This window comes from Ochlerotatus camptorhynchus, unplaced genomic scaffold (assembly GCF_037179485.1).
Source record: "Ochlerotatus camptorhynchus isolate MF236.1 unplaced genomic scaffold, CSIRO-AGI_Acam_v1.1 ptg000094l, whole genome shotgun sequence".
In the NCBI taxonomy this organism is placed as follows: Eukaryota; Metazoa; Arthropoda; class Insecta; order Diptera; family Culicidae; genus Ochlerotatus; species Ochlerotatus camptorhynchus.
In genome coordinates, this window is record NW_027040584.1 from 1,831,198 (window position 1) to 1,855,718 (window position 24,521).

A 24,521-nucleotide genomic window follows, 5' to 3' on the forward strand; every position below is an offset into this window, starting at 1 on the left:
GGCAACCTGTTTTTCACGGCCAAGGATAAGTTCAGCGTTCCGGAGCATGTCCGCACTCAGAAGATGTCCAAATTTGCGAAGAAATTCCTGGTTTGGCAAGCCATCTGCACGTGCGGGAAGCGGAGTGCACCTTTCGTGACCCAGGACACGATGGACGGACAGGTGTACATAAAAGAGTGCCTCCAAAAGCGGCTGCTTCCTCTCCTGAAGGCCCACAACGTCCCAACAATCTTCTGGGCGGATTTGGCCTCATGCCACTACTCCAAGGACGTGCTGAAGTGGTATGCGGACAATAAGGTCAATTTCGTGCCGAAAATGTTCAACCCTCCCAACACTCCGGAGCTCCGCCCCATCGAGAAGTACTGGGCGATTATGAAGCAGCACCTTCTTAAACGACCTAAGGTAGTGAAGACAGTCGAGGAACTGAAGAAAGTATGGGTTTACATGCAAAAAACGGTTGATTCACAGGTTGTGCAGAATCTTATGGCTGGGGTTAAGGCCAAGGTGCGGGCATTTGCGTATGGACTGTAAATAAAATACGAGTAAAATGGTAAAATGAAGTTTAATAGTTATTTCTCAATCCCTGAAAATTTGATGGCAATCGGATGAAAACTCGAATTTTGCGAATCAATTTTGTGTGTGGCAATTTCATCGTGGACACCCTTTACAGGCGGCTCATAAATCGAGCAACTAGAAGCATCCTCACGGCTAAGAAAACATAAATCAAGCAATCGATCATTCTCACTTGAATATGATCCAAAAGAAAGAGTTTAAGTGTTGATCAACCAACTCGGAATCTCCAAGGCGGTCCGGGGGCAGATACAGCACACAGACGAAAACCACTTTCGATTTTTTTTTCCTTGATTTGTTTTCCGTCGATCTTGTTTTCCGTTCTGAGCACCAATGCTACCGACGCCAGGATTGTAGAGATATGGACACCCACAGTTGTTCGACACCAGTACAACTAGGTGGATGGAGCTGCCTAGATTGAAAGACTGATCGAACAGCAAGTAGAACTCCACCACCAGAATTTTTGGGGCTCATTTCTCGAGAACGGTCAGTAGTAGACAGTAAAGTCCAAACCAAATATTTGTCAAGAGAGCGTGTTGCTGTTTAAACATGTTTCCGAAAAGGCGTAAATGTCGTAGCAAGCATCCGAACAAGCCAGTTTGTACTATGCTACAGATGTGTTTATGCCACCGACATTCTGGTAGTAGAGTAGTACCGCATCATCCTGCGTTTTTGTTGCGTTACGGTTGTCACACTGACAAAACTGGGCCAAAAGTCGTTACAAATAAGTCAATAATGCGTTTGGTACGATACTTCTGTTCAAAATCTACCGAACGAAGTCAATAAGAATGTGTGATATGAAAGTTTGCACTAATTATTCTCAAAAATAAAAGAGGCAGAGCGCCGAATCGATTTTTATCTTCATCCGATAAGCCGAAGTAAATCCAATTTAATTCAATGGCGTTTCAATGCGTTAGGCTAAGTTTGGGGTCAAGAAGCAGTGGTAGATTTTTAACAATATCTCAACAATGTATTGCTCTTTATCAAGTCTTACGATATGTACGGAAAGTTAAATAAATTTGGAAGACATCTGCAGTGAGAACATTTCAATATTGTGAAAAAAATCGTTCGAAAAATAGAGGCAAAGGGTGGGTTGTATTAATCCCAAAATTAGTCAAAGCCCTATACAGAAATCCGTTTTTTAATGCCGACTGCAGACCATTAGTCATCAGTGCATCTTTTCCGGATTTCGTTCCGAACATCCGTAAATGCAGCAAGTATTGTCATCCGTGCTTATTTTGCTGCTCATCTTGGGAAGATTCAATGTCGGTATTGCCAGTTGCATTTCAGTTTAACGCGATGATCTAAAATATATAAAATAATTTATGCAAAAAACTACTTACTTTCAATGATGTCCGTCGAAATTAAATGTTCCTTACATATCGTTTTGATTCGCTCACCGGATAATTTCATGTACTGGTTCAATTTTCTGAATGCTGGATTAAGAGATGAACTAGCCTACGGCTAAAACTCTCAGTAATAAAGTTAAAATGAATAATGCTCGATAGCCAGACGAGGGAACTTTAAGGAAAAAAGTAGAACTTCCGTGTCCACCGAAACAGTTCTTGCAAGCGGGAACTACGCCCTTCTGCATTTCCTAAATAAAAGCGATACTAGCTACCAGTGCTAATCAATCACCGTTAAACTTTTGAAATTACTTCCTCGACCAGTTTCGAACAATCTCGTAACACTTTATTACTAAAATTGTTCGTAGTTTTTAAAGCACAACAAAAAATGCAATGCACTTTGGCAGATATAAAATATTCGATCATTTTAACCCACGCGCCATCTAGGCGTCGATTCCGCTTTGATGTCTCAATAGATTTTAATCAACTAAAAAAACTAAGCACAAAAACAATTAATACGGCCAATCGCGGTCCTACGTGAACCTTCCGTTCGTGCCAGGCATAGACTTTTCTACTGTTGCTATTACATCAATATTTCATACATCAGCTTGAGTGACGTTGATCCATATCACATTTTTTGTGTGTGCATCGACCAAAATAAAAACATGAAGAGGTCCGTTGAAAACCTTTTCGAATTATTTTTATCAAACGTAAAATTCTGCGAACGGTTACTCATGTCAAACCCCACCTGAAATGTGCAACATCAAAAGCGCTTATTCAGTATTGAAAGCAACGACCTACGAGCACAACTGTAAGGATATTTTTTACCTCATCTTTCATCGGTATTGGATATTTGAGCATCTTTCCCCTGGCCCGGAATGTGACCTTTCCTTAATCCTTTCACTGAACTTCTTAAATCGCTGTATGTAGGGGAAATGGATGTAATGTCGGCCTAAATGCCCCTAATATGGGCTCATACATAAATTCAGCAATCAACTAAATGACGCGTTCATCTAGATAATATTGATAAATAACAGATTTTTAGCGATGGCCTCAATCTAAGATCCATAGGCCAACATTAGAGCAATTTCCCCTATTCCCTCCATCATGCCAATTTATCTTAATTCCATCACAACTTTTCACATTCAGCTAAAAACTTTCAAAAAATATTCCTTCAACAGATTTCCAGAAACAAAACCCTCGGCCGCCACTTGACGGCCACCCGCCCAATCCGTCGCGGTGAACTCATCTACACGGATGCCCCTCTGTTGCTGGGACCAAAAATATCCAGCCTCCCGCTTTGCTTGGGTTGCCATCGAGACCTTGCGCCATTGATTGAAAGTCATCAGGTAAGTCAAATGCGATTTTAAAGGGTGTATTCGTTAAAAATGGATCACACATAAACAGCTGTAACTTTTCGACTATTCTACCAAATGCCTTGAAATTTTCAGTGAAGATGGTTTAACCCATGAGATAGGGTAGAGCGCTATTGCGTCGTAAATACCCATTTCCATATATCGATCAGAAAAGATCAATAATATCCATGATTTCACCATGCACAAATCAATAATAGGTTATTTCCGATGCGTTAGTTCATTAGCTACAACATAAATCCTATTAGAGCGCATTGTATGAATATTTACGCTCATTGTTCTCAAAACAAAAGAAGCGCTCCTAGCGAATCCTATTTTTCTACGTTTATCCGTAGGATGAAGAAAATCTAACGGCGTTTCAATGCGTTAGGACGCGATTGAAACTCGTAGAACGAATTTAGAATCAAGAAGCAGCATTAGATTTTAAACAATATCTCAACAATTTGTGACAACAATTTGTCGTGCAACTTATCAAACTTCATGGTCTTTCAAAACTTGGCAGGTAATGGCCTTATTGAGAGTCCATGGTCACCTCGGTTCTCCCGAATATGTTCCAGTGCCCTTGGGGAAGTGGTTAATTCTCAACTAGTATTAAAACCCGACATATCAAACATCACGATTTTACAAACCTTACCCGGTAATGGCCTTATTTACAGTCCACACACTAGCGCTTCCAGGCATGTGTCCAATTTCGGAAAAGAACCAAAACCCGTCGTGCAATATATCAAACTTCATGGGTTTTTCAAAAATTGGCCGGTATTAACCTTATTGACAGTCCATGGTCACATTGGTTCTCCCGAATATGATCCGAAGGCCAATTCTCATTTAGTATTAAAACCTGTCGTGCGGCATATCGAATTTCTAGTTTTTCCAGAAATTGGCCGGTAATGGCCTCATTGACAGTCCACTGGCACTCTAACACTCCCGGGCATGTTCCGATGCCTCCGAGAAAGTGACACATTCTCAACCAGAACCAAAACCCGTCGTGCGACATATCCAACTGGAGCAACCGGGGAAGCGGCCAATTTTCAACAAGAAGTTGAACTTTTCGTGCGACATATCAAACATCATGATTTTACAAAACACGGCTGGTAATGTGGTTCACGGTACCACTAGCCTTCCCGGCAATGTTCTGATCTGTATGAAATCTAACTTCATTCGAGTTGTTTGCAGAAGGACGACGGTTCTGTCCTGTGTCCCAAATGTGTTAAGTTGCCAATGTCAATCTACCCAGCAAGACACAACTTGAGTTGCCTTGAACGTTCAACCTGTACCCATACAGATTGATTATGTATACTTGTTGGGAATCTCGAGAAAACAAACTAGTCCTTTCAGCAGCCTTTTATGCGTTAGAAGAATCGGATCGTTTGCACATCCCACAGTTGTGGTTATCGTTCGGATCGGCGTTAGATGCCATCTTATGACGTTGCAACCATAGAAATCCATTCACACATACCGGTGTCGACTACTTTGGACCAATCCTGGTGAAGCAAGGCCGCAGTCTCGTCAAACGCTGGGTAGCATTGTTCACCTGCCTTTCCGTAAGAGCAGTTCATCTAGAAATCGTCCACAGCCTCACAACCCAGTCGTGCGTGATGGCCATACGTAGATTTGTGGCACGTCGAGGCGCACCAGAGTCCTTCTATTCCGATAATGGCATTAATTTTGTCGGAGCCAACAACCTGGTAACGAATCAGCTTCAGAAGATTAACGAACACTGCACGGCGTAATTTACCAGTGCTAGAACGAATTGGCAGTTCAATCCACGCTCGGTCAAAACGGCCATGGTAGCTATCAGTGATCATCCCCATCACCCCAACGACGAGGTGCTGGAAACCGTTTTACTGGAAGCTGAATCGGTTGTCAACTCCCGGCTAAAATACGTCCCGTTGGAGTCATCTGATGATGGAGCGCTCACTCCTAATCACTTCCTCTTGTACGGAATCCGTGGCATCGATCAACCCCCAACACCTTTGACCGAGGAGTAATGACGCTTCGGGACAGCTGGAAGCAAGCACAATGCCTTGTCGATCACTTCTGGGGACGATGACTTGTCGAGGCGAACGAAGTGTAGTGATCGATGAAAAGAAGCGAAATGGATGGACGAGAGACAGAATCATAGAGGTTACGGCAGGAAAGGACGGTCAGGTACGCAGAGCTGTAGTCCGCACGGCCAACGGAGTGATGGCACGACCGGCTGTGAAACTTGCATTGCTGGATGTGGCCATAGGAGTTAGGGCGGAAGGATCTGGATCAACCCGGAACTACACGGAAGGGGGACTGTTGTCGAACCCACCGCGCGACAAACGGCAACCCTGAACAACTTCGAGGTGAATTCCGGGAGCTGCCAACGCATAAAAGGCTGCTGAAAGGACTAGTTTGATTTCTCCTGCATCCGATTCTCGAGATTCCCAACAATAGTTAAAAATATTTAAAAATACCATCTTCCATGTTTGTTGGTTATCTACACTCAGGGGTAAACAGAATGCTTAGGGTATTTCGATATACTTATTTTAAATTCACGTTTTTTGGACATAAAGTAGCGTAGCATACACTTAAGTAATATGTTTTTTGGGTCAAATTGGGTTAAAAAATTTCGAGTAGTCCAAATCCGAAGTCAAATTTTACATATAATGTATTTTAAAGAGTTTTATATAAGTAGATTCTTAAGATACGCTATTGGTACACTACATTGGTGAAGGTTTTGGAAGGTTTAATGAAGATTTTAGAAAAAAAATCACCCGTCTATTCAGCAGGACACTCTAAAATAAGGAATTTGTGAGGTACTTGTCCGCTATGGTACGCTTTTCGTACACTATGAAAAGCATAATTTTATCAACATTTGTGAAAAGTGTCCTGCTGGGTAGATTGACATCAGTTGCCATTTATATTATTAATTGTGACGCAAGTTCTGAATATGAGAGCATCATCGATATTGATACGCTTTATGTTGGAAATTGGCCATTTCCCTGGGGGCATCGGAACATTTCTCGGGTGACTGGAACATACCCGGGAGACCCAATATGACCAAGGACTCTCAAAAAGGCAATTACTAGCCAAGTTCTGCCAAATCATGAAGTGTCATCAGCGTCTTGTTGAGAATTGGCTACGTTTCCCAATGTGATCATGGTTCATCTCTATAGTCGTAAAGGGTCAAATTACATCATTTGAGTGAAAAAATATTATGTTCACCGAGAAAACAGTAAAGCCGAATGCCGACCCAGAGTGACCCCAACGGAAACCGGAATACCTTCGGGATCATGTAATGATCAAAATTTTCCCTGCCATATTCAAAAACTTGAATAGATTTCCGACAAACTGCATTTTTTTGTGCAGAAAAATATTGAAAAATGAGCTAATGGAATTTTCAAATCTATGTAAATTTAGACGTTAGGCTCGGTAAAGCTAAAAATCAGGCTTGCAATTGCTCATTACAGCTAATATGTTATTGTTCGGAATTATGAAACTATGAGATACTATAACGATATTTTGTAGGAAGAGAAGGTAAACGTTGTGTATGACACTTAAAACCTGCCAATTTTGCTTCCAGAGTGTCACAATCAGCGATTAGCGATCACTGATTATAGCTAAAACCGCTAACCAGTGCTGCAAAATCTCGAATTCTACTTCGGTCACTCATTTGAGCTAACAGTCATCGTCAAGGCAAACCATGTCAATTTTCAGCTAAATTTGAAACGAGATTGAAATGACTTGGGCAAAACAATTAGATGGAGCTGTTAAAGTGCAGAAGCATCTACGTTTTGAACTACTTGGATCGAAATAAGGTGACTCTGTCGTTGACTAAAAAATGAATTAGATCAAGGTTTTTTTTAAAGGATCAATTCTATCAGTGACTATGTGATGAACAATGTTGTCAATATCGCGTGAAAGTCTGTCAATGACAATGACAAATTGCAGCACTGCCGCTTACTATCGCGTCACTTTTCAATAGGTCCTAGCTACATTGATCGATTTTCTCTTTCGTCTATTGTAAGAAAGTATTATTAGTAATATTATAAGTAACAGCTGAACGTGTTTTTGGAGGTGAGTTATCAACGAAAGATAGAGTCGACGAACAGAATCAATCAATGTAGATTGGTCTATTTAAAAAGTGTTGTGACCCTCTGAAAGTGAAATTGACAGGTTTGATGTGTAATACACAAACTGTGACTCATATTCTTGCATCTTACTTATAAAAAATATTATTATTATTTTACATAGTTTCATAATTTGGGAAAGTAGCATTTTAGCTTTAATGAGCAGCCATGAACTGTAATTAGCCATTGCAAGCTTGATTAAAACCTTAGTCAATGCTCGTACGTGAATCATGACATATTTATAACATGTTCAGTACTCTCTATAGAATCTTCTCAGAAATTTTAAAGGTATTTGGTATGCATAGTAAGATTTTTAATCTAATTTCCGTCTTACTAAGCATAACTCACACTTAACCTCTCTTTTTCGAACGGATATCAACTCAAAAATGGAGTGATATTACTATAGATGACTTTGAAATTTATTTACTTTTCTATATGTACCATTGGATTTGATTAAGAGTCACAAATTATTGAGATATTGTAAGAAATCTAACACTGCTTCTTGATTGCAAATTCGTTCTACGAGTTTCAATTTCGTCCTAACGCATTGAAACGCCATTGGTTTTCCTAGGTTTTTCTAGCCGTTTATGCGTGTGCCATTTTTATCGAATACACCCTTTACGACCGGAAGCCTTTCGAAATCCAATCAAAGCACCGTTTATTGGACAGCAAAATTTTCACCACTGTCGCCGCTGCGGTTGGCCTTTGTGTGGCCCTGGTTGCGAAACGGCTTCCCAACACGTGGAAGAATGTCGCCTGCTGGCATCGCCGTCATCGAAAGGTTTCAGACCGCAGATTAACCTCAACCGCGAGCAACCGGAACGGAAGGAATCGGCTTACTGTGTGGTGGTCCCACTGAGAGCCCTCCTACTCAAACGGAACGATCCCCAGCGCTATCGGGATGGGTTCCTGTCGCTCGAATCGCACATTGAGACGCGCATTCAAACACCGCTTTACGCGGTGATGAAATCCAATCTGATACCATTTGTGAGGAATGTCCTAGGAATGCAAGACCAGGTCCCGGAGGAGGAGGAGCTGCTGCAGATTGCCGGCATTCTGGATACCAATTGCTACGATGTGCGGCTGCCGGAGCGCGGTATTAAGATACGGGCACTGTACGAGCTGGGAGCGATGATGTCCCATCACTGTCGACCGAACACCAGGCACTATTTCGATGACGAGCTGCGTTTGGTCGTTGTGGCAACAGGTAGGTGCAGTTAGGTTAACATACTGTGTCTGCCATGGGTTTCGCAATAATGCTGATAACGTTCTTCAGCTACTGAGATTATAGGGAATCAACTGTGATGGTGGTATGGTCCAATGCGGGTAAGCTTCAACCGGTATTATCCTCGGATTAAATCCCGATCAATAATGTCCGGCTGCTCTGATGTCGAAATCAGAGTTAATCAACACAACTCTGATGAAACATTTTACAACCAAAAAAAATTGAATATTACCTACATCGAATCTGCTACACATAATTACGATGTCTAATCTAATCTTATTTAATCTAATCTAATCTAATCTAATCTAATCCAACACCAACACAGCCATATCAACGATCAATTCGAAAGTATCGATTATAAATTGGCTCACTACTTGACTAGCCTATTGGTCCCAAGCAAATCGATTAACGAACCCCATTCTAATCGAAATTCTAGTACTACACTATGTTTGTTTTGATTCGCTATGGAAGTTTGACAGATAAAATGAGGGGATCGTGGATTTTCCTATGTTTCGAGGGGTGCATCGATTAGCTTGGGACCGAAGATAGTACCAGAGCTGAGCCAAAAAGTTGAGCACATTTCTTCGGGACCTTCTGGTCTTAGAGTTACCTCTATGGCCATATACCTACATCATTTTTCTTGTCTATTTGATATATGTTTCACATCAAAGATGTGTCACACATATCAAAACGGCCAGGCCTACTGTGCAGCATTTAAGGGGCAAGATGATTCAGAAAATATCGGGCCTATTTAAATCGAAGATTTAAACACGATGCTTCAGAATCCAAAAAATGGATGAAACGTGGACATCTCGTACCGTACGATTTTGGTAATTATATGATTGATGGTCATTGGAAGCATCAAAGCTAGAAAGGTTAAGTTGAGGCTTCATTTTCTTCTGACGGTTGGGGCATGAGCACTAACTCTTGTCCTAGCCTTTTATGACTTATGGCTATAGCGCCATAACTCGCTTTCTGAAAAGAGAAGACGGAAAGGAAAAGGAGAAGGACAAAGGGAAAAGGATTATGTGAAATCTATGTACATAAACAATATTTTTGATTTGAAATATACAATATAGAAATGCATAACGGCGCGGAGGTCACTACCCGAGTCTTGTCACTAAATCCTGATTCCCTAGTTTGAAGTTATCACGACTCGGGTTCGGTGGTAGATCTTATACCAGTAACGCACCACAGAAAAGTGATCTCCCAACGTTACTGGTTTGAAAAGATAAAAATTTACAAAATGGAACGAACTCACCAAGTTTAGCCAATCGAACCTGAAGGCTGCCTGACATGTGTTGATGTAGAAGTCCAAATTGTAGACGAAGCTTGACGAAGATCAACACTGCTACACATAGTTACGATGTACACAGAAATTGCGAACAAAATTACATCCATGTAATGTCAGCCTAGCCCTTCACTTCGGCCTATCAAGCAAATAACTCCTTCGTTCAGCAATAATACACAATAGTAAAGGAAAACTAATACCACATCTGCTGTGAAATTGTTATCCGTAAATGAATTGCTTATTTTGGGAAACATTTCGAACATTTATGGCTCTTTTTCAAAGAAAAAGTTTAGTGAAATTATCATATTTTTTGATTTCTAGGCGCCATGATCTTGCCGCACTATCGAAAGTCAGTGGCATGATGCCAAATCCGGCCAGAAGATCGTCGGACCGTCGTGAGCCTTCAGGAGAGAGAGAAGCCGCTTTTGGAGACACTCTTCCAAATACACCTGTCGATTCAAGGTGCTTGCGGTAACGAAAGGTGTACTCCACTTTCCGCAAGTATAAATCGCTTGCCAAATTAAGAACTTCGTAGCGAACTTCGACATGTTCTATATTCGGAGGTTCTCGGGAACATCACACTTATCCTTGGCAGTCAAATACAGGTTTCCTGGAATCCGGTTGAAATCCGCCTTCACATCTGTCTCGTCATCCATTACGCAGCAGTGTGGTTTTGTTAACTTCTGGTCGTACAACTTCCGGGCCCGACTTTTTGGGACCGAGGGCAGTGAACAACGATGAACCGGTCATTTCCAGTTGACGATTTCACCTCCACACTAAGAGCTGATAGAAGTGTGGATGTGAGGCAGGGTGTAGAACTTGATTCCTCTCCTGACGTTGATCGCAACAACACCCCCCCCCCCCCCTCCCCTGGAGCGGGTACGATCAAGCCGAATAATGTTGTGGCCCCGGAAACAGCAGCTGTCGCCGGACTTGAGGTGAGTCTCGGTGATCAACCATCTGTCCTTCTTGCGTCCTGGTTGCCACCTGCTTTCGGTAGCGTTTAAAGTCTTCGCGTTTGGAGCACTGTCTGTCGGAGCCTTGATGAGCACCATATGGCGCATTTTAACGTCACGGCTTCATCCGCAGGGCAGTTAGATGTGGCGTGTTCTTGAGCGCAGTTGCTCCATAGTGGCTTGATGTTGCAGTTGCGGGTACCGTGACCAAAATTGAGGCACCGCTGGCACTGCGTTACGTCACGATGGCCGCCACGGTATGGCTCCCATCGGACAATGATGGAGTAGATCGAGCGGATAACTTACAGCGCATCGAGCGTCACCCTCCCTTTCTGGAAGTGCACCAGGAAAAGACAATCCGCGTACATCTTCACGATTTCGTCTCTCCTCGACCGGATGGCAGTGATTGGGGCCAGCTTATACCGGTCCTTGATTTCGGCTTCGATCATCTTGGGGTCAAAGTTTGGTAAGCCCATGATGACTACCTTGAAGGGCTTCTCACTAGGGATGCCATGCGTGAAATATTCCGCCTTGGAATCCATCGCCAGCGATGTGAAATCGCCAACGAGCGTGTTGAGTGGCACTTTCTTCCCCACCAGTGGGGGAAGCTTCATTTTTGCCGCACTCGGGCCGACAGAATTCTCGTTGTTGACGGCGTGGCCGAAATCACCGATGACGCTGACGTTTGTCGCGGTGGCATCGTCACGTCCACTCGCACCAACGGACTGGCCTTGATTTTTCTTTCTCTTCTTGGTCTGCTTCACCGTAACGGAAGTGGTATTCCCAACATCGGTGGGAAAAGTAGCGTACCTATTCGAAATAGGTACACTCGAGCAACCCTCACCAGTATCAGTAGTGTTCTTCTTTTCCATTTTGCGAGTCTGCTCCGGGAGCGCTGCCTTCCCATCACACGACCAACACAACTCACGACGCGAATAAACGCGCACTAAACCTGCGAACGTTTGGAACAAACTGGAAACTTATCGAACAACTCGGCAGAGCGAGCAAAAACCGAACTAAACTGCTTGACTGGCAAGCAGAGAATGACTGGTTGAAGACGGTGACGAGACCCAGCAATTTTCCGACCAGTCCAAAATATTCACCCATGGAAAACACTAGCAACAATTCCGATATCACGTTCGCGATTCGTCGGATTATGTTGACGATGAGAAGCGTGATCCTAGATCAATCCGCAGTACAGTATCTTATGCTACGTTCAGACTACAGAGTTCTAACATATTTTAGCGCTATCTTGATGTTTGTTTCTGTGTTGCAATTATTTGACAACCGTTATAACATGTTATAACTCTCCCGTCCGTACAGCGTTTTAAGCACTGTCCAGTCTGAGCATCAACGCCCAACAAACAAGGATAATTTTCGATTTGGTCTTTGCACATTACATGCATGGATACGTTTTTATGAATATTTCCTTCACATCTCGTATCGTTTGGATATCAAAAAATGGCAAGCCAGAGGAGCTGATAATGAGGCAATGCGACAGAGGAAGAAACAAATACAAGACGGAAACAGTGCACGCCGCTTCTTCCAGAACTGGGAGAAGTTAGCTGAGATCACCGGATTGAACCCTGCATTGCTATATAGATGCAAAATAATACTAGAAGTTCTGGCTTCGGGATTGGAAATTGACTCTCAAAAGTTTGAAGAGTATTGTTTTGAAACGGCAAGAGAATTAATCAAGAATTACCCCTGGTTTTATCTCCCGGTGACTGTACACAAAGTTCTTATGCATGGATCTCAGATCATAAGCCATTTTCTTGTGCCAATTGGGCAATTATCGGAAGAGGTCCAAGAATGTCGGAATAAGGACATTAAGCGATATCGATTGGACAACACATGAAAATTTTCACGGACAGCAACAAACACAGACCTGTTAAATCGGCTCCTAGAATCGTCTGATCCCCTCATCTCCGCGTTAAGGGCACTCCCTGACAAAAAACAAATGCCACTGTCAGAAGATGCCAGACCTCTTCTTCTTGATTCAGCTTATTCCGATGCTGGTGACAGCGACGAGGACAGCATTGATACTGGAACCGATGATGAACGCTGCTAATTTTCAATGTATCTTTTATTTTAGTTTTTTTTTTCTTAATTTATGGTATCAGGACTAATCGACACAACATACGTTAATCTATTCATGATTTTAGATGGCATTTTTTCAAATTCACTGATGCATTAAAAATATATTATCCATATAAAGAGACGCACAAACGTATTTTATTTAATGCTGAACGTTTTTAATTATTTAATTTTAATTACAATGTAGCACATTGTTGTGTTGATGCGCCAGCTAAACGTTTTTATCATGGCTTGCTAGGATCATGATGTGAAGCCGAAAAAGCTATTCAGTGTTGTTTGAATGAGAGATGACGTGTTGTAGAGGTTGGATGTTGTTGGTAGTATGGCAAATGTATTTCTAACATGCCAAGCGTAGAACCTATCATAACCTAAATAAACCACTTGTATTTTGTAGTTCAAAGGCATACTTTTTGAATGAAGATGGTTTGGCTTGCCCGTATTTGCCCGTTCTCGAGAAATTTTGCGTAGAAAATGACCTATTTTTATGTTAAAATTCTAAATAAATTTTGATAGGTTCATAATAACAACCTAATATTTTCACGTAAAATGTGTGTTTTGATGATATCTACAACTTTTTAGAACAAATCATACTGCTAAAATAAAATTTTGAACATTTTTTCTAACAAAAAATAATTTTTGAGGGAGTTTTCATAAAAACGTCAGTTAACTAATCATAAACTAAGTATACGATATTGACATTTTCAGCAAAGTTGCTAGTATTTGCATTATCTACAACTTTGCTGAAGATGCCAACCACTTTTGAGCATGTTTACAAAATTTGAATTTTCTATTGCCCTTCTAGGTGGATAGATCCTAATTTTACTTACTTCAAAACAAAGCTTACAAAGTATCTAACAACTTCTCTGAAGACACTACCCTTCCAAAATGACGTTTACATACCCAAAATAAAAAAAACGCACGTTTTCGGTAGGTTTGAGCCACTGTGCGTCCCAATGACGCGTTCACCTAGATAAAATTGATAAATAGCAGATTTTGAGCGATGGGACCAATCTTAGATCCATAGGCCAACATTAGAGCCACTTTCCCTAAGTATTCTAATGTCGACGGCTGACAAAAAGACCTGTAATTTGTGAATCAATAAGTTTGAAAAGTCTATTAGTGGTTGCTTTACAGTACTTTTATTATAACTTGAAAGTTACAGCATTAGATGGTTACATTTCTCCAGTTCGAACGAAGTCTCGAATCTTCCACTTGATGGAACCCATCAGCACCCGCACAGTGGAAATGGACACGGAATCAGCGCATTTCTTTCATTTTGCCCGCATTTGCTGGGTGTCCTTGACCACCTCGCCGCTTCGTCGAAGTCGCTGCTTTGAAATTGCCCAGTATTTTTCGATTGGTCGAAATTCCAGGCAATTCCGATGTTTCATTAGCTTGGGGACAAAATTGATCTTGTTGGCAGCATACCACTTCAGAGCCACTTTGGAGTAGTGGCAGCTGACCAAACCGGGCCAAAAAATGTCATTGCCCCTATGCTTACGGATGAACGGCAATACACGCTTCTTCAGGCATTCTTCGATGTAAACTTGGGAGGTCATCGTCGAGGATGTGACGAATGGTTCCGTTTTCAGGCCACAATTGCAAATCGTGACCTTCTTCGCAAACTTGTCGGTAAACACGAACTTGAATTTTTTTTTCGGCACATCCCCACGTTCAGTCACGATGTAAAACTTTTAACCGGGAAGCTGCTTAAAATCGAGTTTGATATATGTTTCGAGATCGATCAAAGTTCAGCCATTGTGTTTCGTCAAAACACAGTCGTATAAGAGCCTTGCGCGCTTTTTGGGCACGTAATTCTGCTTCATGTGCCGGTTCGGATATTTACTGGCTTTGTTCGACTTGTATCCTTCCCTGACAAGGATGTTTCGCACCGTATTAAAGTTGGCGTCGAACCTTCTGGCCACATCTCGGATCGAAAGACCGGGGTTGGCTTTAACGCACCTCAACACCTTGCTGCGCAGCTGACGATCCCTGGTTCCAGTTTTTTCCAAGGTCCACTTATTCCTTTCCAAACTCAGGGTTTCCTTGTAGGTTTTGAGCACTCGACAAACTGTTGTTTTGGGCATCTTCAGCACTTTAGCCAGCTTGGAACCGGATCACTCCTGATTTTCCAGGTGCTTGTGCACACTATGTTTCCTTCTTTCGAGTTCCATTTGACGTTATTTCCGAACGAGATCGACTACTTTGATCCAACTTGCACCAGTTGTTCTCTATAGAAGTGTAAACACACCACTACACTGAAATCATTTAAATGGTAGCTCACACTCGAAAAGAGTGTTTGTTTCTACTATGCCACGAAATAGTAGATATAAATACAAATTACTCAATATTTCCTACGATATGTTCAAATCTACTATGCATTGGCTAGAAATGCCATGGTAAAACTAACAACATTTTATCGACAATTCAAGCAGCTATTCCTCTTCAAAGTTACCATTTTCATGGTAGCTGCAACTTCCGCTAATGAGATAAAATTGTCTTCTGTCTACGTATCTACCATTAATATGGTAGAATTAATTGCACAATACCGACAGTTTTTCACTGATAATATTTTGCGATTGAAAATACCATGCTTGTGTTATTTTCCGATTCACAATAAACTTCTGGTTGCAGCCATTTGTAAATATGAAAAATATCGTCTTTCCCATCATCGAACTAGACAGCAACCATATCGCCTTCTCCAGTTGTGAGTGGAATACTTCGAAAAAAAATGAAAATTATTGTGAAAGATCGTTGATTTGCTAGGTAAGTATGTAAGTATGTTAGCTAGAATTTTCAATCTTAATTTATTTGTTTTCTTTCGAATATTGCAGTTGGAAGCAAAAATGTAACCTGAATCTGCCGCCCATTATGACGCATTCAGACGACAACGTCTCCCGATTTACAGCTCATCGCACAAACCAATATCGCAATAAGCGGCACCATTTCAAACACCCACGAACTCTGATGGAGTAGCTCTCGGCTGCTGGAACTTTTTGAAGCTGAAGCCACTGAATCCAATTGCTCTGGAATTAGGACCAGGGAACTGTGCCACGGCAAAGTGAAATTTCTGGAAGATCAACCATAATGAATGTTGCAGGAATTATTGTTTATAATTTAAATTTCTAACTAATATTGTTGCTTGTGTTATGGTATATTGTTCCATAAATTTTAATGAATAAAATCTAGATTTTCGATTTGGAAAGTAAAATTTAAAAACATCCCTCAAAAATAAATTGAAAAACAAAACAATAATTACCATGCCATAGTAAAACATCACAGAGCATAGTAAATTCAACAATTATTTTATAGCAGAATATCTAAGCCAATGCACAAACCCGTAGTAAAAGTGAGAGCATTCTCAGTTGGGAATACAATAAACTGAGAATGTTTACTGAATAATATTTTTGACTACACTTGTGCTCGTTGTGAACACATGATGTAGTCTGCAAAAAAACGTAGGTACGTTACGTTTAATTTAAACCACCAATATGGTAGATTCTACTGCACCATTCCTTTCCGTGTATGAAAGATTTTCGATTCCCAACACTAGAGGCGTGCTAGCAAAGCGCGAGGGGCGTACAAATTTACTTTTAGTCTTGGCTAATAACGAAAAAGTGCACAGAAGAGAATGCAATGAAACGTAAAATAGCACTTTTATTAGTGATTCCGCACTTTTGAGGAGTCCAGTTAGAAATGTAAAATACAATACAAGAACATTGAACTATGATGTGCAATGCTATTGATATCACCAGGTGAGGCACATAGAATCCAATTGTGTCTCAAACCAAATCAATACTGTTCAGATATGATTCATCAATGACGTTTATATAAGGTGGCGCGAGTGCTGGCAATCCCGGGAAACGGTCTAGGCCTGAAGACAATAGTGACAGTGCGACAGCTGCGAAGAAGCTGCTTGACAACAATCGGTTCTCCGTTCTGAAGGACGGTGCAGAGCCGGTGACGGTAATAACAGGACCGCCGAAAAAGGACAGAATGCCACCCTTCTACTTGAAAGGCTTCCCTCCCGGACAGCGGGAAAAAATGAACTTCTACATCACGAAGGGCGTCCAGTTGTGCACGGAAGGATACAAATTGATGGTTCCTGCGTTGAACCATTATAAGGCGGTTCAGATCATGATGGACCAAGCACAGGTGGAGTACAGTGTTTGGAAATCTGTCAACATGCCATTGAACTACCGTGTGTCAGGTTCGTAACTGGTCATGAATTGATATTCACAAATGAGTGAAGTGTCAGACACCTTTGCCGAATAAGAGTATTCAGTTTTGTAGCACCAAATGAATGAACGAAACGAAGAACGATGGTTGCACAAAAAAAAAACGATCTCAACAGTTCACCGAATAATGCGTTCAATGATTGTATACAACTTTGGACTGCACATATCTTCTCTTCGTGTCTACCGCACAACACTGCCGTACAGATCCGTACAAAGCAGGAATACATACATAAGGAATCGCAAACGTCATCTTTCTACCGCACCAACTCTGGCAGTAGCACAGCGCAGCTAGGTACATAAGAAACATTCCTTCGTCCTGCGGTACCTTACGAGCGAATAAGGGAAGAAATAATCGAAGAAATGGAACGCGGATAAGTTATAGCGAATTCGTTTATTATCGGGGTTAACACCAGTTCCAACCCAGTGCGAAACCGAACTTTTTGTCAGTGTTAACCTCAACCTGAGCTAGGTTTTAAAAACAAACGAGCAAACTGACGTTTGTCAGAAAACAAGCAGACCCAATCTTGATAGCCGATCCAGGTTGGAACTGAATAATAAACGAATTCGCTATTAGTTAGTTTAGCTGAAAAGCAATTGAATTGAATTGCATAAATTTTATAGAAAAGTTCAGCTGTTCAGATTTCGGTAAAAATGACCGAAGTCGGCGATGATTTCTAAGAGTGTATTGTCCATCATTTGAAAGGACTTGGTTAGCTTACCAACTATGTAGAAGACTGTATTTTCCAAGTAAGTCAGGATCTTGTGATAAAGCACATATACAATAGAGCCGCGTAACAAGAGCATTCGCAATTAACCTGTTCTTCATGTAGAAGGCCTTGTCCACCGGGAAAAAAAAAAACATTGTTGAGGATTGTAATTTCCATGAATGTCTGGTTCATGAGATATAAATGGTTCATACAAAATCTCATATATACACTTACGCCTTCTAGTGACTGAACTCTGAACTTATATGTCCACCATCGGAAAGATCTTAGTCACCTGAAAATGTTTGCCGAACACAGTAACTTCCTATATCGCCGGGATCACGGGGTATTCCATTTTGGAACCAATTAAATCAAATTTCCACATGATACGTGTATTAAATTTGTGGGATTCACTCGTGTAATCGAAAATAAAAACTCTAGAACAACGTACCGCGGACACGAGACGAGGCGCCCACTGTTGTGGGGACGGTGCGGCATCATACAACATGCCAAAAGATCATGTGGATGTAATGTGGCGTAAGACAAACCTCGACAAGCTTTTTTACCATGCTAACAGATGCCACTCCGCCGCCATATCAGAAACTAACTTGACTAAAATCATGTTGACGTTCGCCACATGCAATGTTTCAGCATAATGTTTTGACACGCCACATCGCCGCCACAGTAGTGGGGCAGTGGGTGTCTGACATTAATCGAGGTTGCATGCGTGTTTTGTGGAATGAGAGGCCACATGCCACATCACCACAACAGTGGACGACGCCTTAACATCCCGACCAATAAAGAAAATCCAGTCAAGATCATGAGGGGTACTAGGGATTATGTTTTGTTGGAAATCCTCTGAAAAAGTTTTCAGCAATATAGTATTACAATGGATTTACAATGGCTAGTATATGTACGCAAAATTAGGAACCTGGCAATACAAAATCTCCCCCAATAGCCCACGTAATTCGATGTGAAAAGTTAATGTTCACTTTATGCAACAGCTTTTGACCATCCATATTCAGTGTCATTACATGTTGCTGAATATGAACCATTCGCCAGTGTTATACTGCGATACGCAGATGTATCATGAACAGAAACTAACGCACACAATCCATGCCGAATGGTAAACACGAATATAAAGATTCTTTCGATGATACCGTCAGTAGTAAATCGTTTGTGTGAACGTATTTGATCATCGATGCAGCAAGATTTATTTTTCTCTGTTTCTTTATGTGCCATGATTCGTCGTCTCGCCGATACAAGGAAATCAGTTTAGTTTACTGACACATGGGGGTCCAACGGTTGCGGAAATACACGTGAATTATTCAGTGAACAGTGAAAACTTCAAACACTGGTGGAGTATTTCTCCCACGACATCGAGGCTGTTAAGCCGCTCAAGGTGGTCCTACGAGGACTATATGACATGGACACAAGCGTCCGATGGACTGAAGCCGGTCCAAATTCACAAGATGGCTCGCCACAAGAAAGCCGTCTAATAGCGTGACCAGCTATACCTGGTCCACCTTGAGAATAACTCAACAAGTCTGAAGGACCTACAACCTGAAGGACGTCCTGTTCAACACCATGGTGAAGTGGGAGCGGTACAAGCCAGTTAGCCGAGGAGTCACCCAATGCTCGAACTGCCTATTGCTCGGGCATGGAACGACGAATTGCCATATGGCCAGCCGCTGCACCAAGTGTGGGAAGCAACATCAAACCGACACCTGCGACAGACTCGATGAAGCCGATCCCATTTGCACAAATGGCAATGCTGCTCATGAAGCTACAAGCAAGGCCTGCCCGAAGCGCACCGAGTACATACATCCGGAAAAAAAGCATCGACGAGAAAACAGCCCGGTCGACCGATTACAGAGCTGCCACCGCTGCCACTCAATCAACGATTGGTTGTTGCTCGTGCCGCCACCGCTCAAGTTCAAACTGCCGGAGCCCCTGCAAACTCAGGTCAAGAGACGACTGCTGCTCCACAGCCGCAGAATCTCCCCCACAGCCCCTGGGCTAAACTGGCGTCAGGATGGACCGTCCCTACCGTAGCCCGAAATCAACGATGGCTCGTGGTTCACCGCAGCGGAACTAATGATCATCTTCCTCAAGATGCACGACATTGCCAACACCATGAAGAACAAATCCGACCAGCTCTAAGCCGTGTGTTGAAATTCAGTTTCAACGGGAAGTTTCCGATACTATGATTCTCGACCGGAAGCGAATAAAAGACGTATAATCCGGTGATAGTGAGAATATAATTTCCTGTGTTAGATAACGACAATTTCAATTGGAATTAGTTAGTCTATCTATAGATTTATGTGGCCTTGATATTGCTTAAGGTTGGAATGTAGGTAGAGTGTACATGACATTGTTTATCATTATGTTCTCAACCTAATTCTAGTCCTAGTTGTAAGTGTAGATTATAATTTTGTGACTTACGTTTAGTTTCCTTTTAGTATAATTTCGGGTGTTGTCTAGCGTGATGCCGTCGAAGTGTTTAGTTGTAAGCCCTAGTGTAGGTAATTGTAAGTAAGATCATCGATATACATTTTATACATATTTTTGCTTTAACTTCTTACCGATACCAGTGGCTACGGGTTTCACGGAGTAGAGTATATGGTGTTCAGTGATAGGTTTAGGTTACCTAGTGCGTAAGCATAGTTTTTAGTTACATTTAAGCTTAGTTTAATTGTATTAAACTTACCTAATTTAGTGTGTAGATATAAGATAAACCTAGTAGTGACTAATCACATTAGCTTTAAGTTCAACTATAATTAAGTTCACTAGATTACTGATAATTTTAAGAATAACGAGAGCGATCAATTTACTTTTTACACTTGTTTTCTTTGTTCTCGGTTGTTTTTCTCCTCTACTCACCCGGTGTGACAGATCGATATCTGTCACTCCGCTGTCACTTCGCTGCCGAACCCACTGCAGGGGTGTTCCGACACAAGTAGGTTCCAACGGTAGGTGTGCTCAGGCCAGTGTGGCCAACACCGTGGCTACCTTCATGCTCAGTTATGAACCGTGAGCTCATCAAAATCGCAAACTGGAACGCTTGCTCGCTCAAGAGCAAAATTATCAAGTTCATTGACTTCCTCAACGAACATAGCATCGACATCGCCATCATCACCGAAACTCACCTGAAACTGGAGATGAACGTTTTTCTTCCTGGATGGGACAAGCTCTGGGGCTAGCGACCCGAACCCTCGAACAAAACCTGCCAGCTTCCAGACGGGTGAGTAATTCTCTGGACCTTGATCAGAATAGTAAAAGCCTAATCAAACACCCTAACGCCATGCGTAGGCAGTACCAGAGGACTGGACTGCCTATCTTGAAAACCTATTCGAACCAGCTAACCAAACTTATCAAAGCCAAAATTGTGGAACTCAGGAATGAGAATTTTGCCAATAGCCTCCGTTTCCGTACAGATTGTGCAAAACCCTTTTGGAAACTAACAAAAGTCCTCAAAACTAAACCGAGGCCTATTCCACCGCTGGTTCCACTGAATTGCCCCGACGGTTCAGTGGTTCACCTGATAACACCTGAAGAAAAACATCCTGAATCTGGAGCTCAAGTGCTTGAGTTCCAGATTCTACAACCATCCTTCCTCTTCTTCAAGTTATCGACCCATCAGCCTTCTCTCAGGGTTATCCAAGCTGTTCGAAAGGGCATCTGCCAAAGAAAACAACATCTTACTCGAGGAGCAGTTTAGTTTTCGAAAAGGTCGATCAACCGTGTACCAACTGACCCGAGTAACAAAAATTCTTAGACGGAACAAGGCTGTTTCTAAAACATCTGCTATGGCATTTTTAGACGTTGAAAAAGCGTTTGACAATGTCTCGCCTGGTGTACAAGTGTACAATTTGCATCGATACGGTCTTCCGATTTTCCTCATGAAGATCATACTAAATTATCTATCGGACAGGACGTTCCAGGTCTCTCTGAATGGCATCACATCGGATGCCTTCAACATCGATGCAGGAGTGCCCCAAGGCAGTATCCTTGGGCCCATCCTGTTCAATCTATTCAGCTCCAATATTCCGGCTCCCTCTGATGGTGGATCGTTGTCTCTGTTCGCAGACGACGCATTTCGCGCCAAATCGTATTCGGAGCTGGCAGCACCCTCTCAGATTTCAATGAAACTTTCTGAATGTGTGGAACTTGACTAAATATGCCACTTTGCATACTCAGTTTTTCCAAAATTTATCTAGACTAACATTTGAGAAGGGCCAAACTTTTTCTGCCGATTTTTTTCAAAAAAATATTATGGAAAAATGACAACTCCTACAAAAATGTTTCATATGGATGACTTTTAGGATATTGTCCAAGTTATTGGAAAAAAATTTCATTTGAGACCTACACTGAAAAAAATCGATTTTTTAAAATTTAAAGTATATTAAAAAAAATGGCCGTTTGATTTGGATGAAACTTTGCTTCAAGATAGGTAATTATGTTTACTACCAACCGTCCATACATCGCGAGATGAGCACTTTTAAGGAAAAAAAGTTTTTCTTACAAAAACTTTTTCATGTCTGAACTGTTTTAACCCTCCGTTACTCGCGCTGTTGTACTTTGTACAACACAAATGAGATTTCCATTGCGCAATCGATCTGAAACCGACGAGTATTCCTCAACAAACTTATTTTGATCTAAACAAGTTAAACTTTGATTACAGTAAACACCTAAAAAATGCGGATAATTGAAAAAATGTAAATGGAAACCGAGAAAACCGTGACCATACTACGTGGAATTTTCCTTAATTGATTACAACATGGAATATATCGAGATCCTGACCAGATAGAAAGTTACTGTCTCTGACAAAGTTGTTCAGGAGAGCATAGCCTTGTCGCTGGCGGACAGTAGTTCAGAATTTTCTCACCATGTAGCGCTAGTATACATGTAAAAATCTCGCATGTTATATATATCGAGATCCTGACCAGATATAGACAGTTACTGTCGTCGACAAAGTTGTTCAGGAGGTCAAGGCCTTTTCGTTGGTGGACAGTAGTTCAGAGTTTTCTCACTTCGCGGCGCTAGTATACATGTAAAATTCTCGCATATATAAAATATCTCTAGATCCTTACCATATAAAAAGTTACTGTCTTGGGCAAAGTTTTTCAGGAAGTCAAGATCTTTTCGTTGGTGGTGTACTTCAGAAAATTCTCGCTACGTGGCGCTAGTATATACGTGCAATTTTCGCATATACAATAGCTCGAGATCCTGAGCAGATAGAAAGTTGCTGTCTTGGGCAAAGTTGTTCTAGAGATCATAATCATCTTATATCATACATAATCATCATCTTACCCGGTCATGAAGCAATGCGTATCAATCCGTTACCAGAAGAAAATTTCTGTCAAAACAGCAGCACGGCTTTTGAGGGATCCTTTGGCAATGTCAATGGCAACCATGTTTTTTTCGAGTGGCTTCAAATGGCTTTCATACAGTGCAGCAATGCTGTTTAGAAAATTTGAACGTTCTACCGGAACCGATACCGGAACTGAATAAAAATGAAGTGCGCGGCAACATTTTGCATCGATCGGATTCATGTCGTTGTTGTTCATTTGTCAACTTGTAACTCCCAACACAGTTTACCCATTTTTGTGTAGGTCCAGTTTTGACAGATCTGGGTGGATTCCACCCAAATTTGGGTAGTTTTGAAGCAGAAGCAAAAAAAAATGTAAACATTTCTGAGCACTCAAGTGACGACGTCACTCTACCATAACATAGAGATTGCTGACGTTTATCGTACGCACACTACGTCACGTATACGTATAAGCAAAATGTTTTCATCGAAAAAAAAAAACTTCATAGCGGAAAATTTTTCCGATAAAGTCAAATCACTGACCCAATCATACTTTAGCAATCTCTAATCTACACTGCGAACAGTGAGATTTAAGTCACTGCCAACAGCTGATAAACATTGCAATGAAATACGAACACCACTAAACATTTGCACAATGCACTAACACCAATAAGCCTGTTGGCCCCGAAGGGTGCAACATATCTAAATCTCAATTCTAGATGCTCAACAAATCTCACACTAGCGAATCAATCTTCGAAAAAATTTCTTTCATTTCTCGCATCTACTTGCATCGCGTATCATCTTTTTGCAGGATATCTTCTGAATCGTCATCAATCTTCTTTCTATCATATCAGCGTGCGCGCAGCTAAACAAAAAATTTCCTACATCGTAGATAGAGTCGGCCTCCACGAACCTTATATAAAGGACATTGATGGTTCATAGCATAAGCACAGACAAACAGACATAACACTTGCAAGCTGTTCATCGAACAAGCATTTACGGTAAATTTAAGAGTATCGTAGTTGGTAGTTCCGCCACCTGTGGCGCGCAGAGTTAATTCTCTTGCGTTTAACGTTTACACACTACCGCCATCTGTTCAGCGTTCTACCCACCATAGTGTACTCAACAGATGGCGGTAATCTTTTAGCGACGATGTTTTACAGTAACAAATATTAAATGAGTTATGTGGCATAAGATTCACACATTGAATAAATGCATTTCACAATAAGTGCTAAATGAAGTGGGAGACACATTATGATGACGTGTGTATTTTTTTTTTTAGTGCAACGCAGCAATGAGCAGCATATTCTAGA

General features: G+C 41.5%; 1 protein-coding gene and 1 long non-coding RNA gene across 2 annotated transcripts in view; one reads left to right on the forward strand and one right to left on the reverse strand.

The window, feature by feature from the left end:
- SmydA-2 (SET and MYND domain containing, arthropod-specific, member 2) overlaps positions 1-24,521 on the forward strand; it is a 41,248-nt gene that overhangs the window by 14,928 nt on the left and 1,799 nt on the right. The window contains exons 2-3 of the mRNA XM_065218882.1: positions 3,098-3,265; positions 8,056-8,593. Of these exons, the coding sequence (XP_065074954.1) occupies positions 3,098-3,265; positions 8,056-8,593 (706 nt within the window). The remainder of the gene's footprint in view (positions 1-3,097; positions 3,266-8,055; positions 8,594-24,521) is intronic.
- On the reverse strand, positions 20,103-20,855 carry LOC135698683 (uncharacterized). The gene is made up of 3 exons (XR_010517495.1): positions 20,608-20,855; positions 20,483-20,547; positions 20,103-20,413 (listed from the first exon to the last, which is right to left on the reverse strand). It is a non-coding gene; the product is annotated as an uncharacterized LOC135698683 (long non-coding RNA).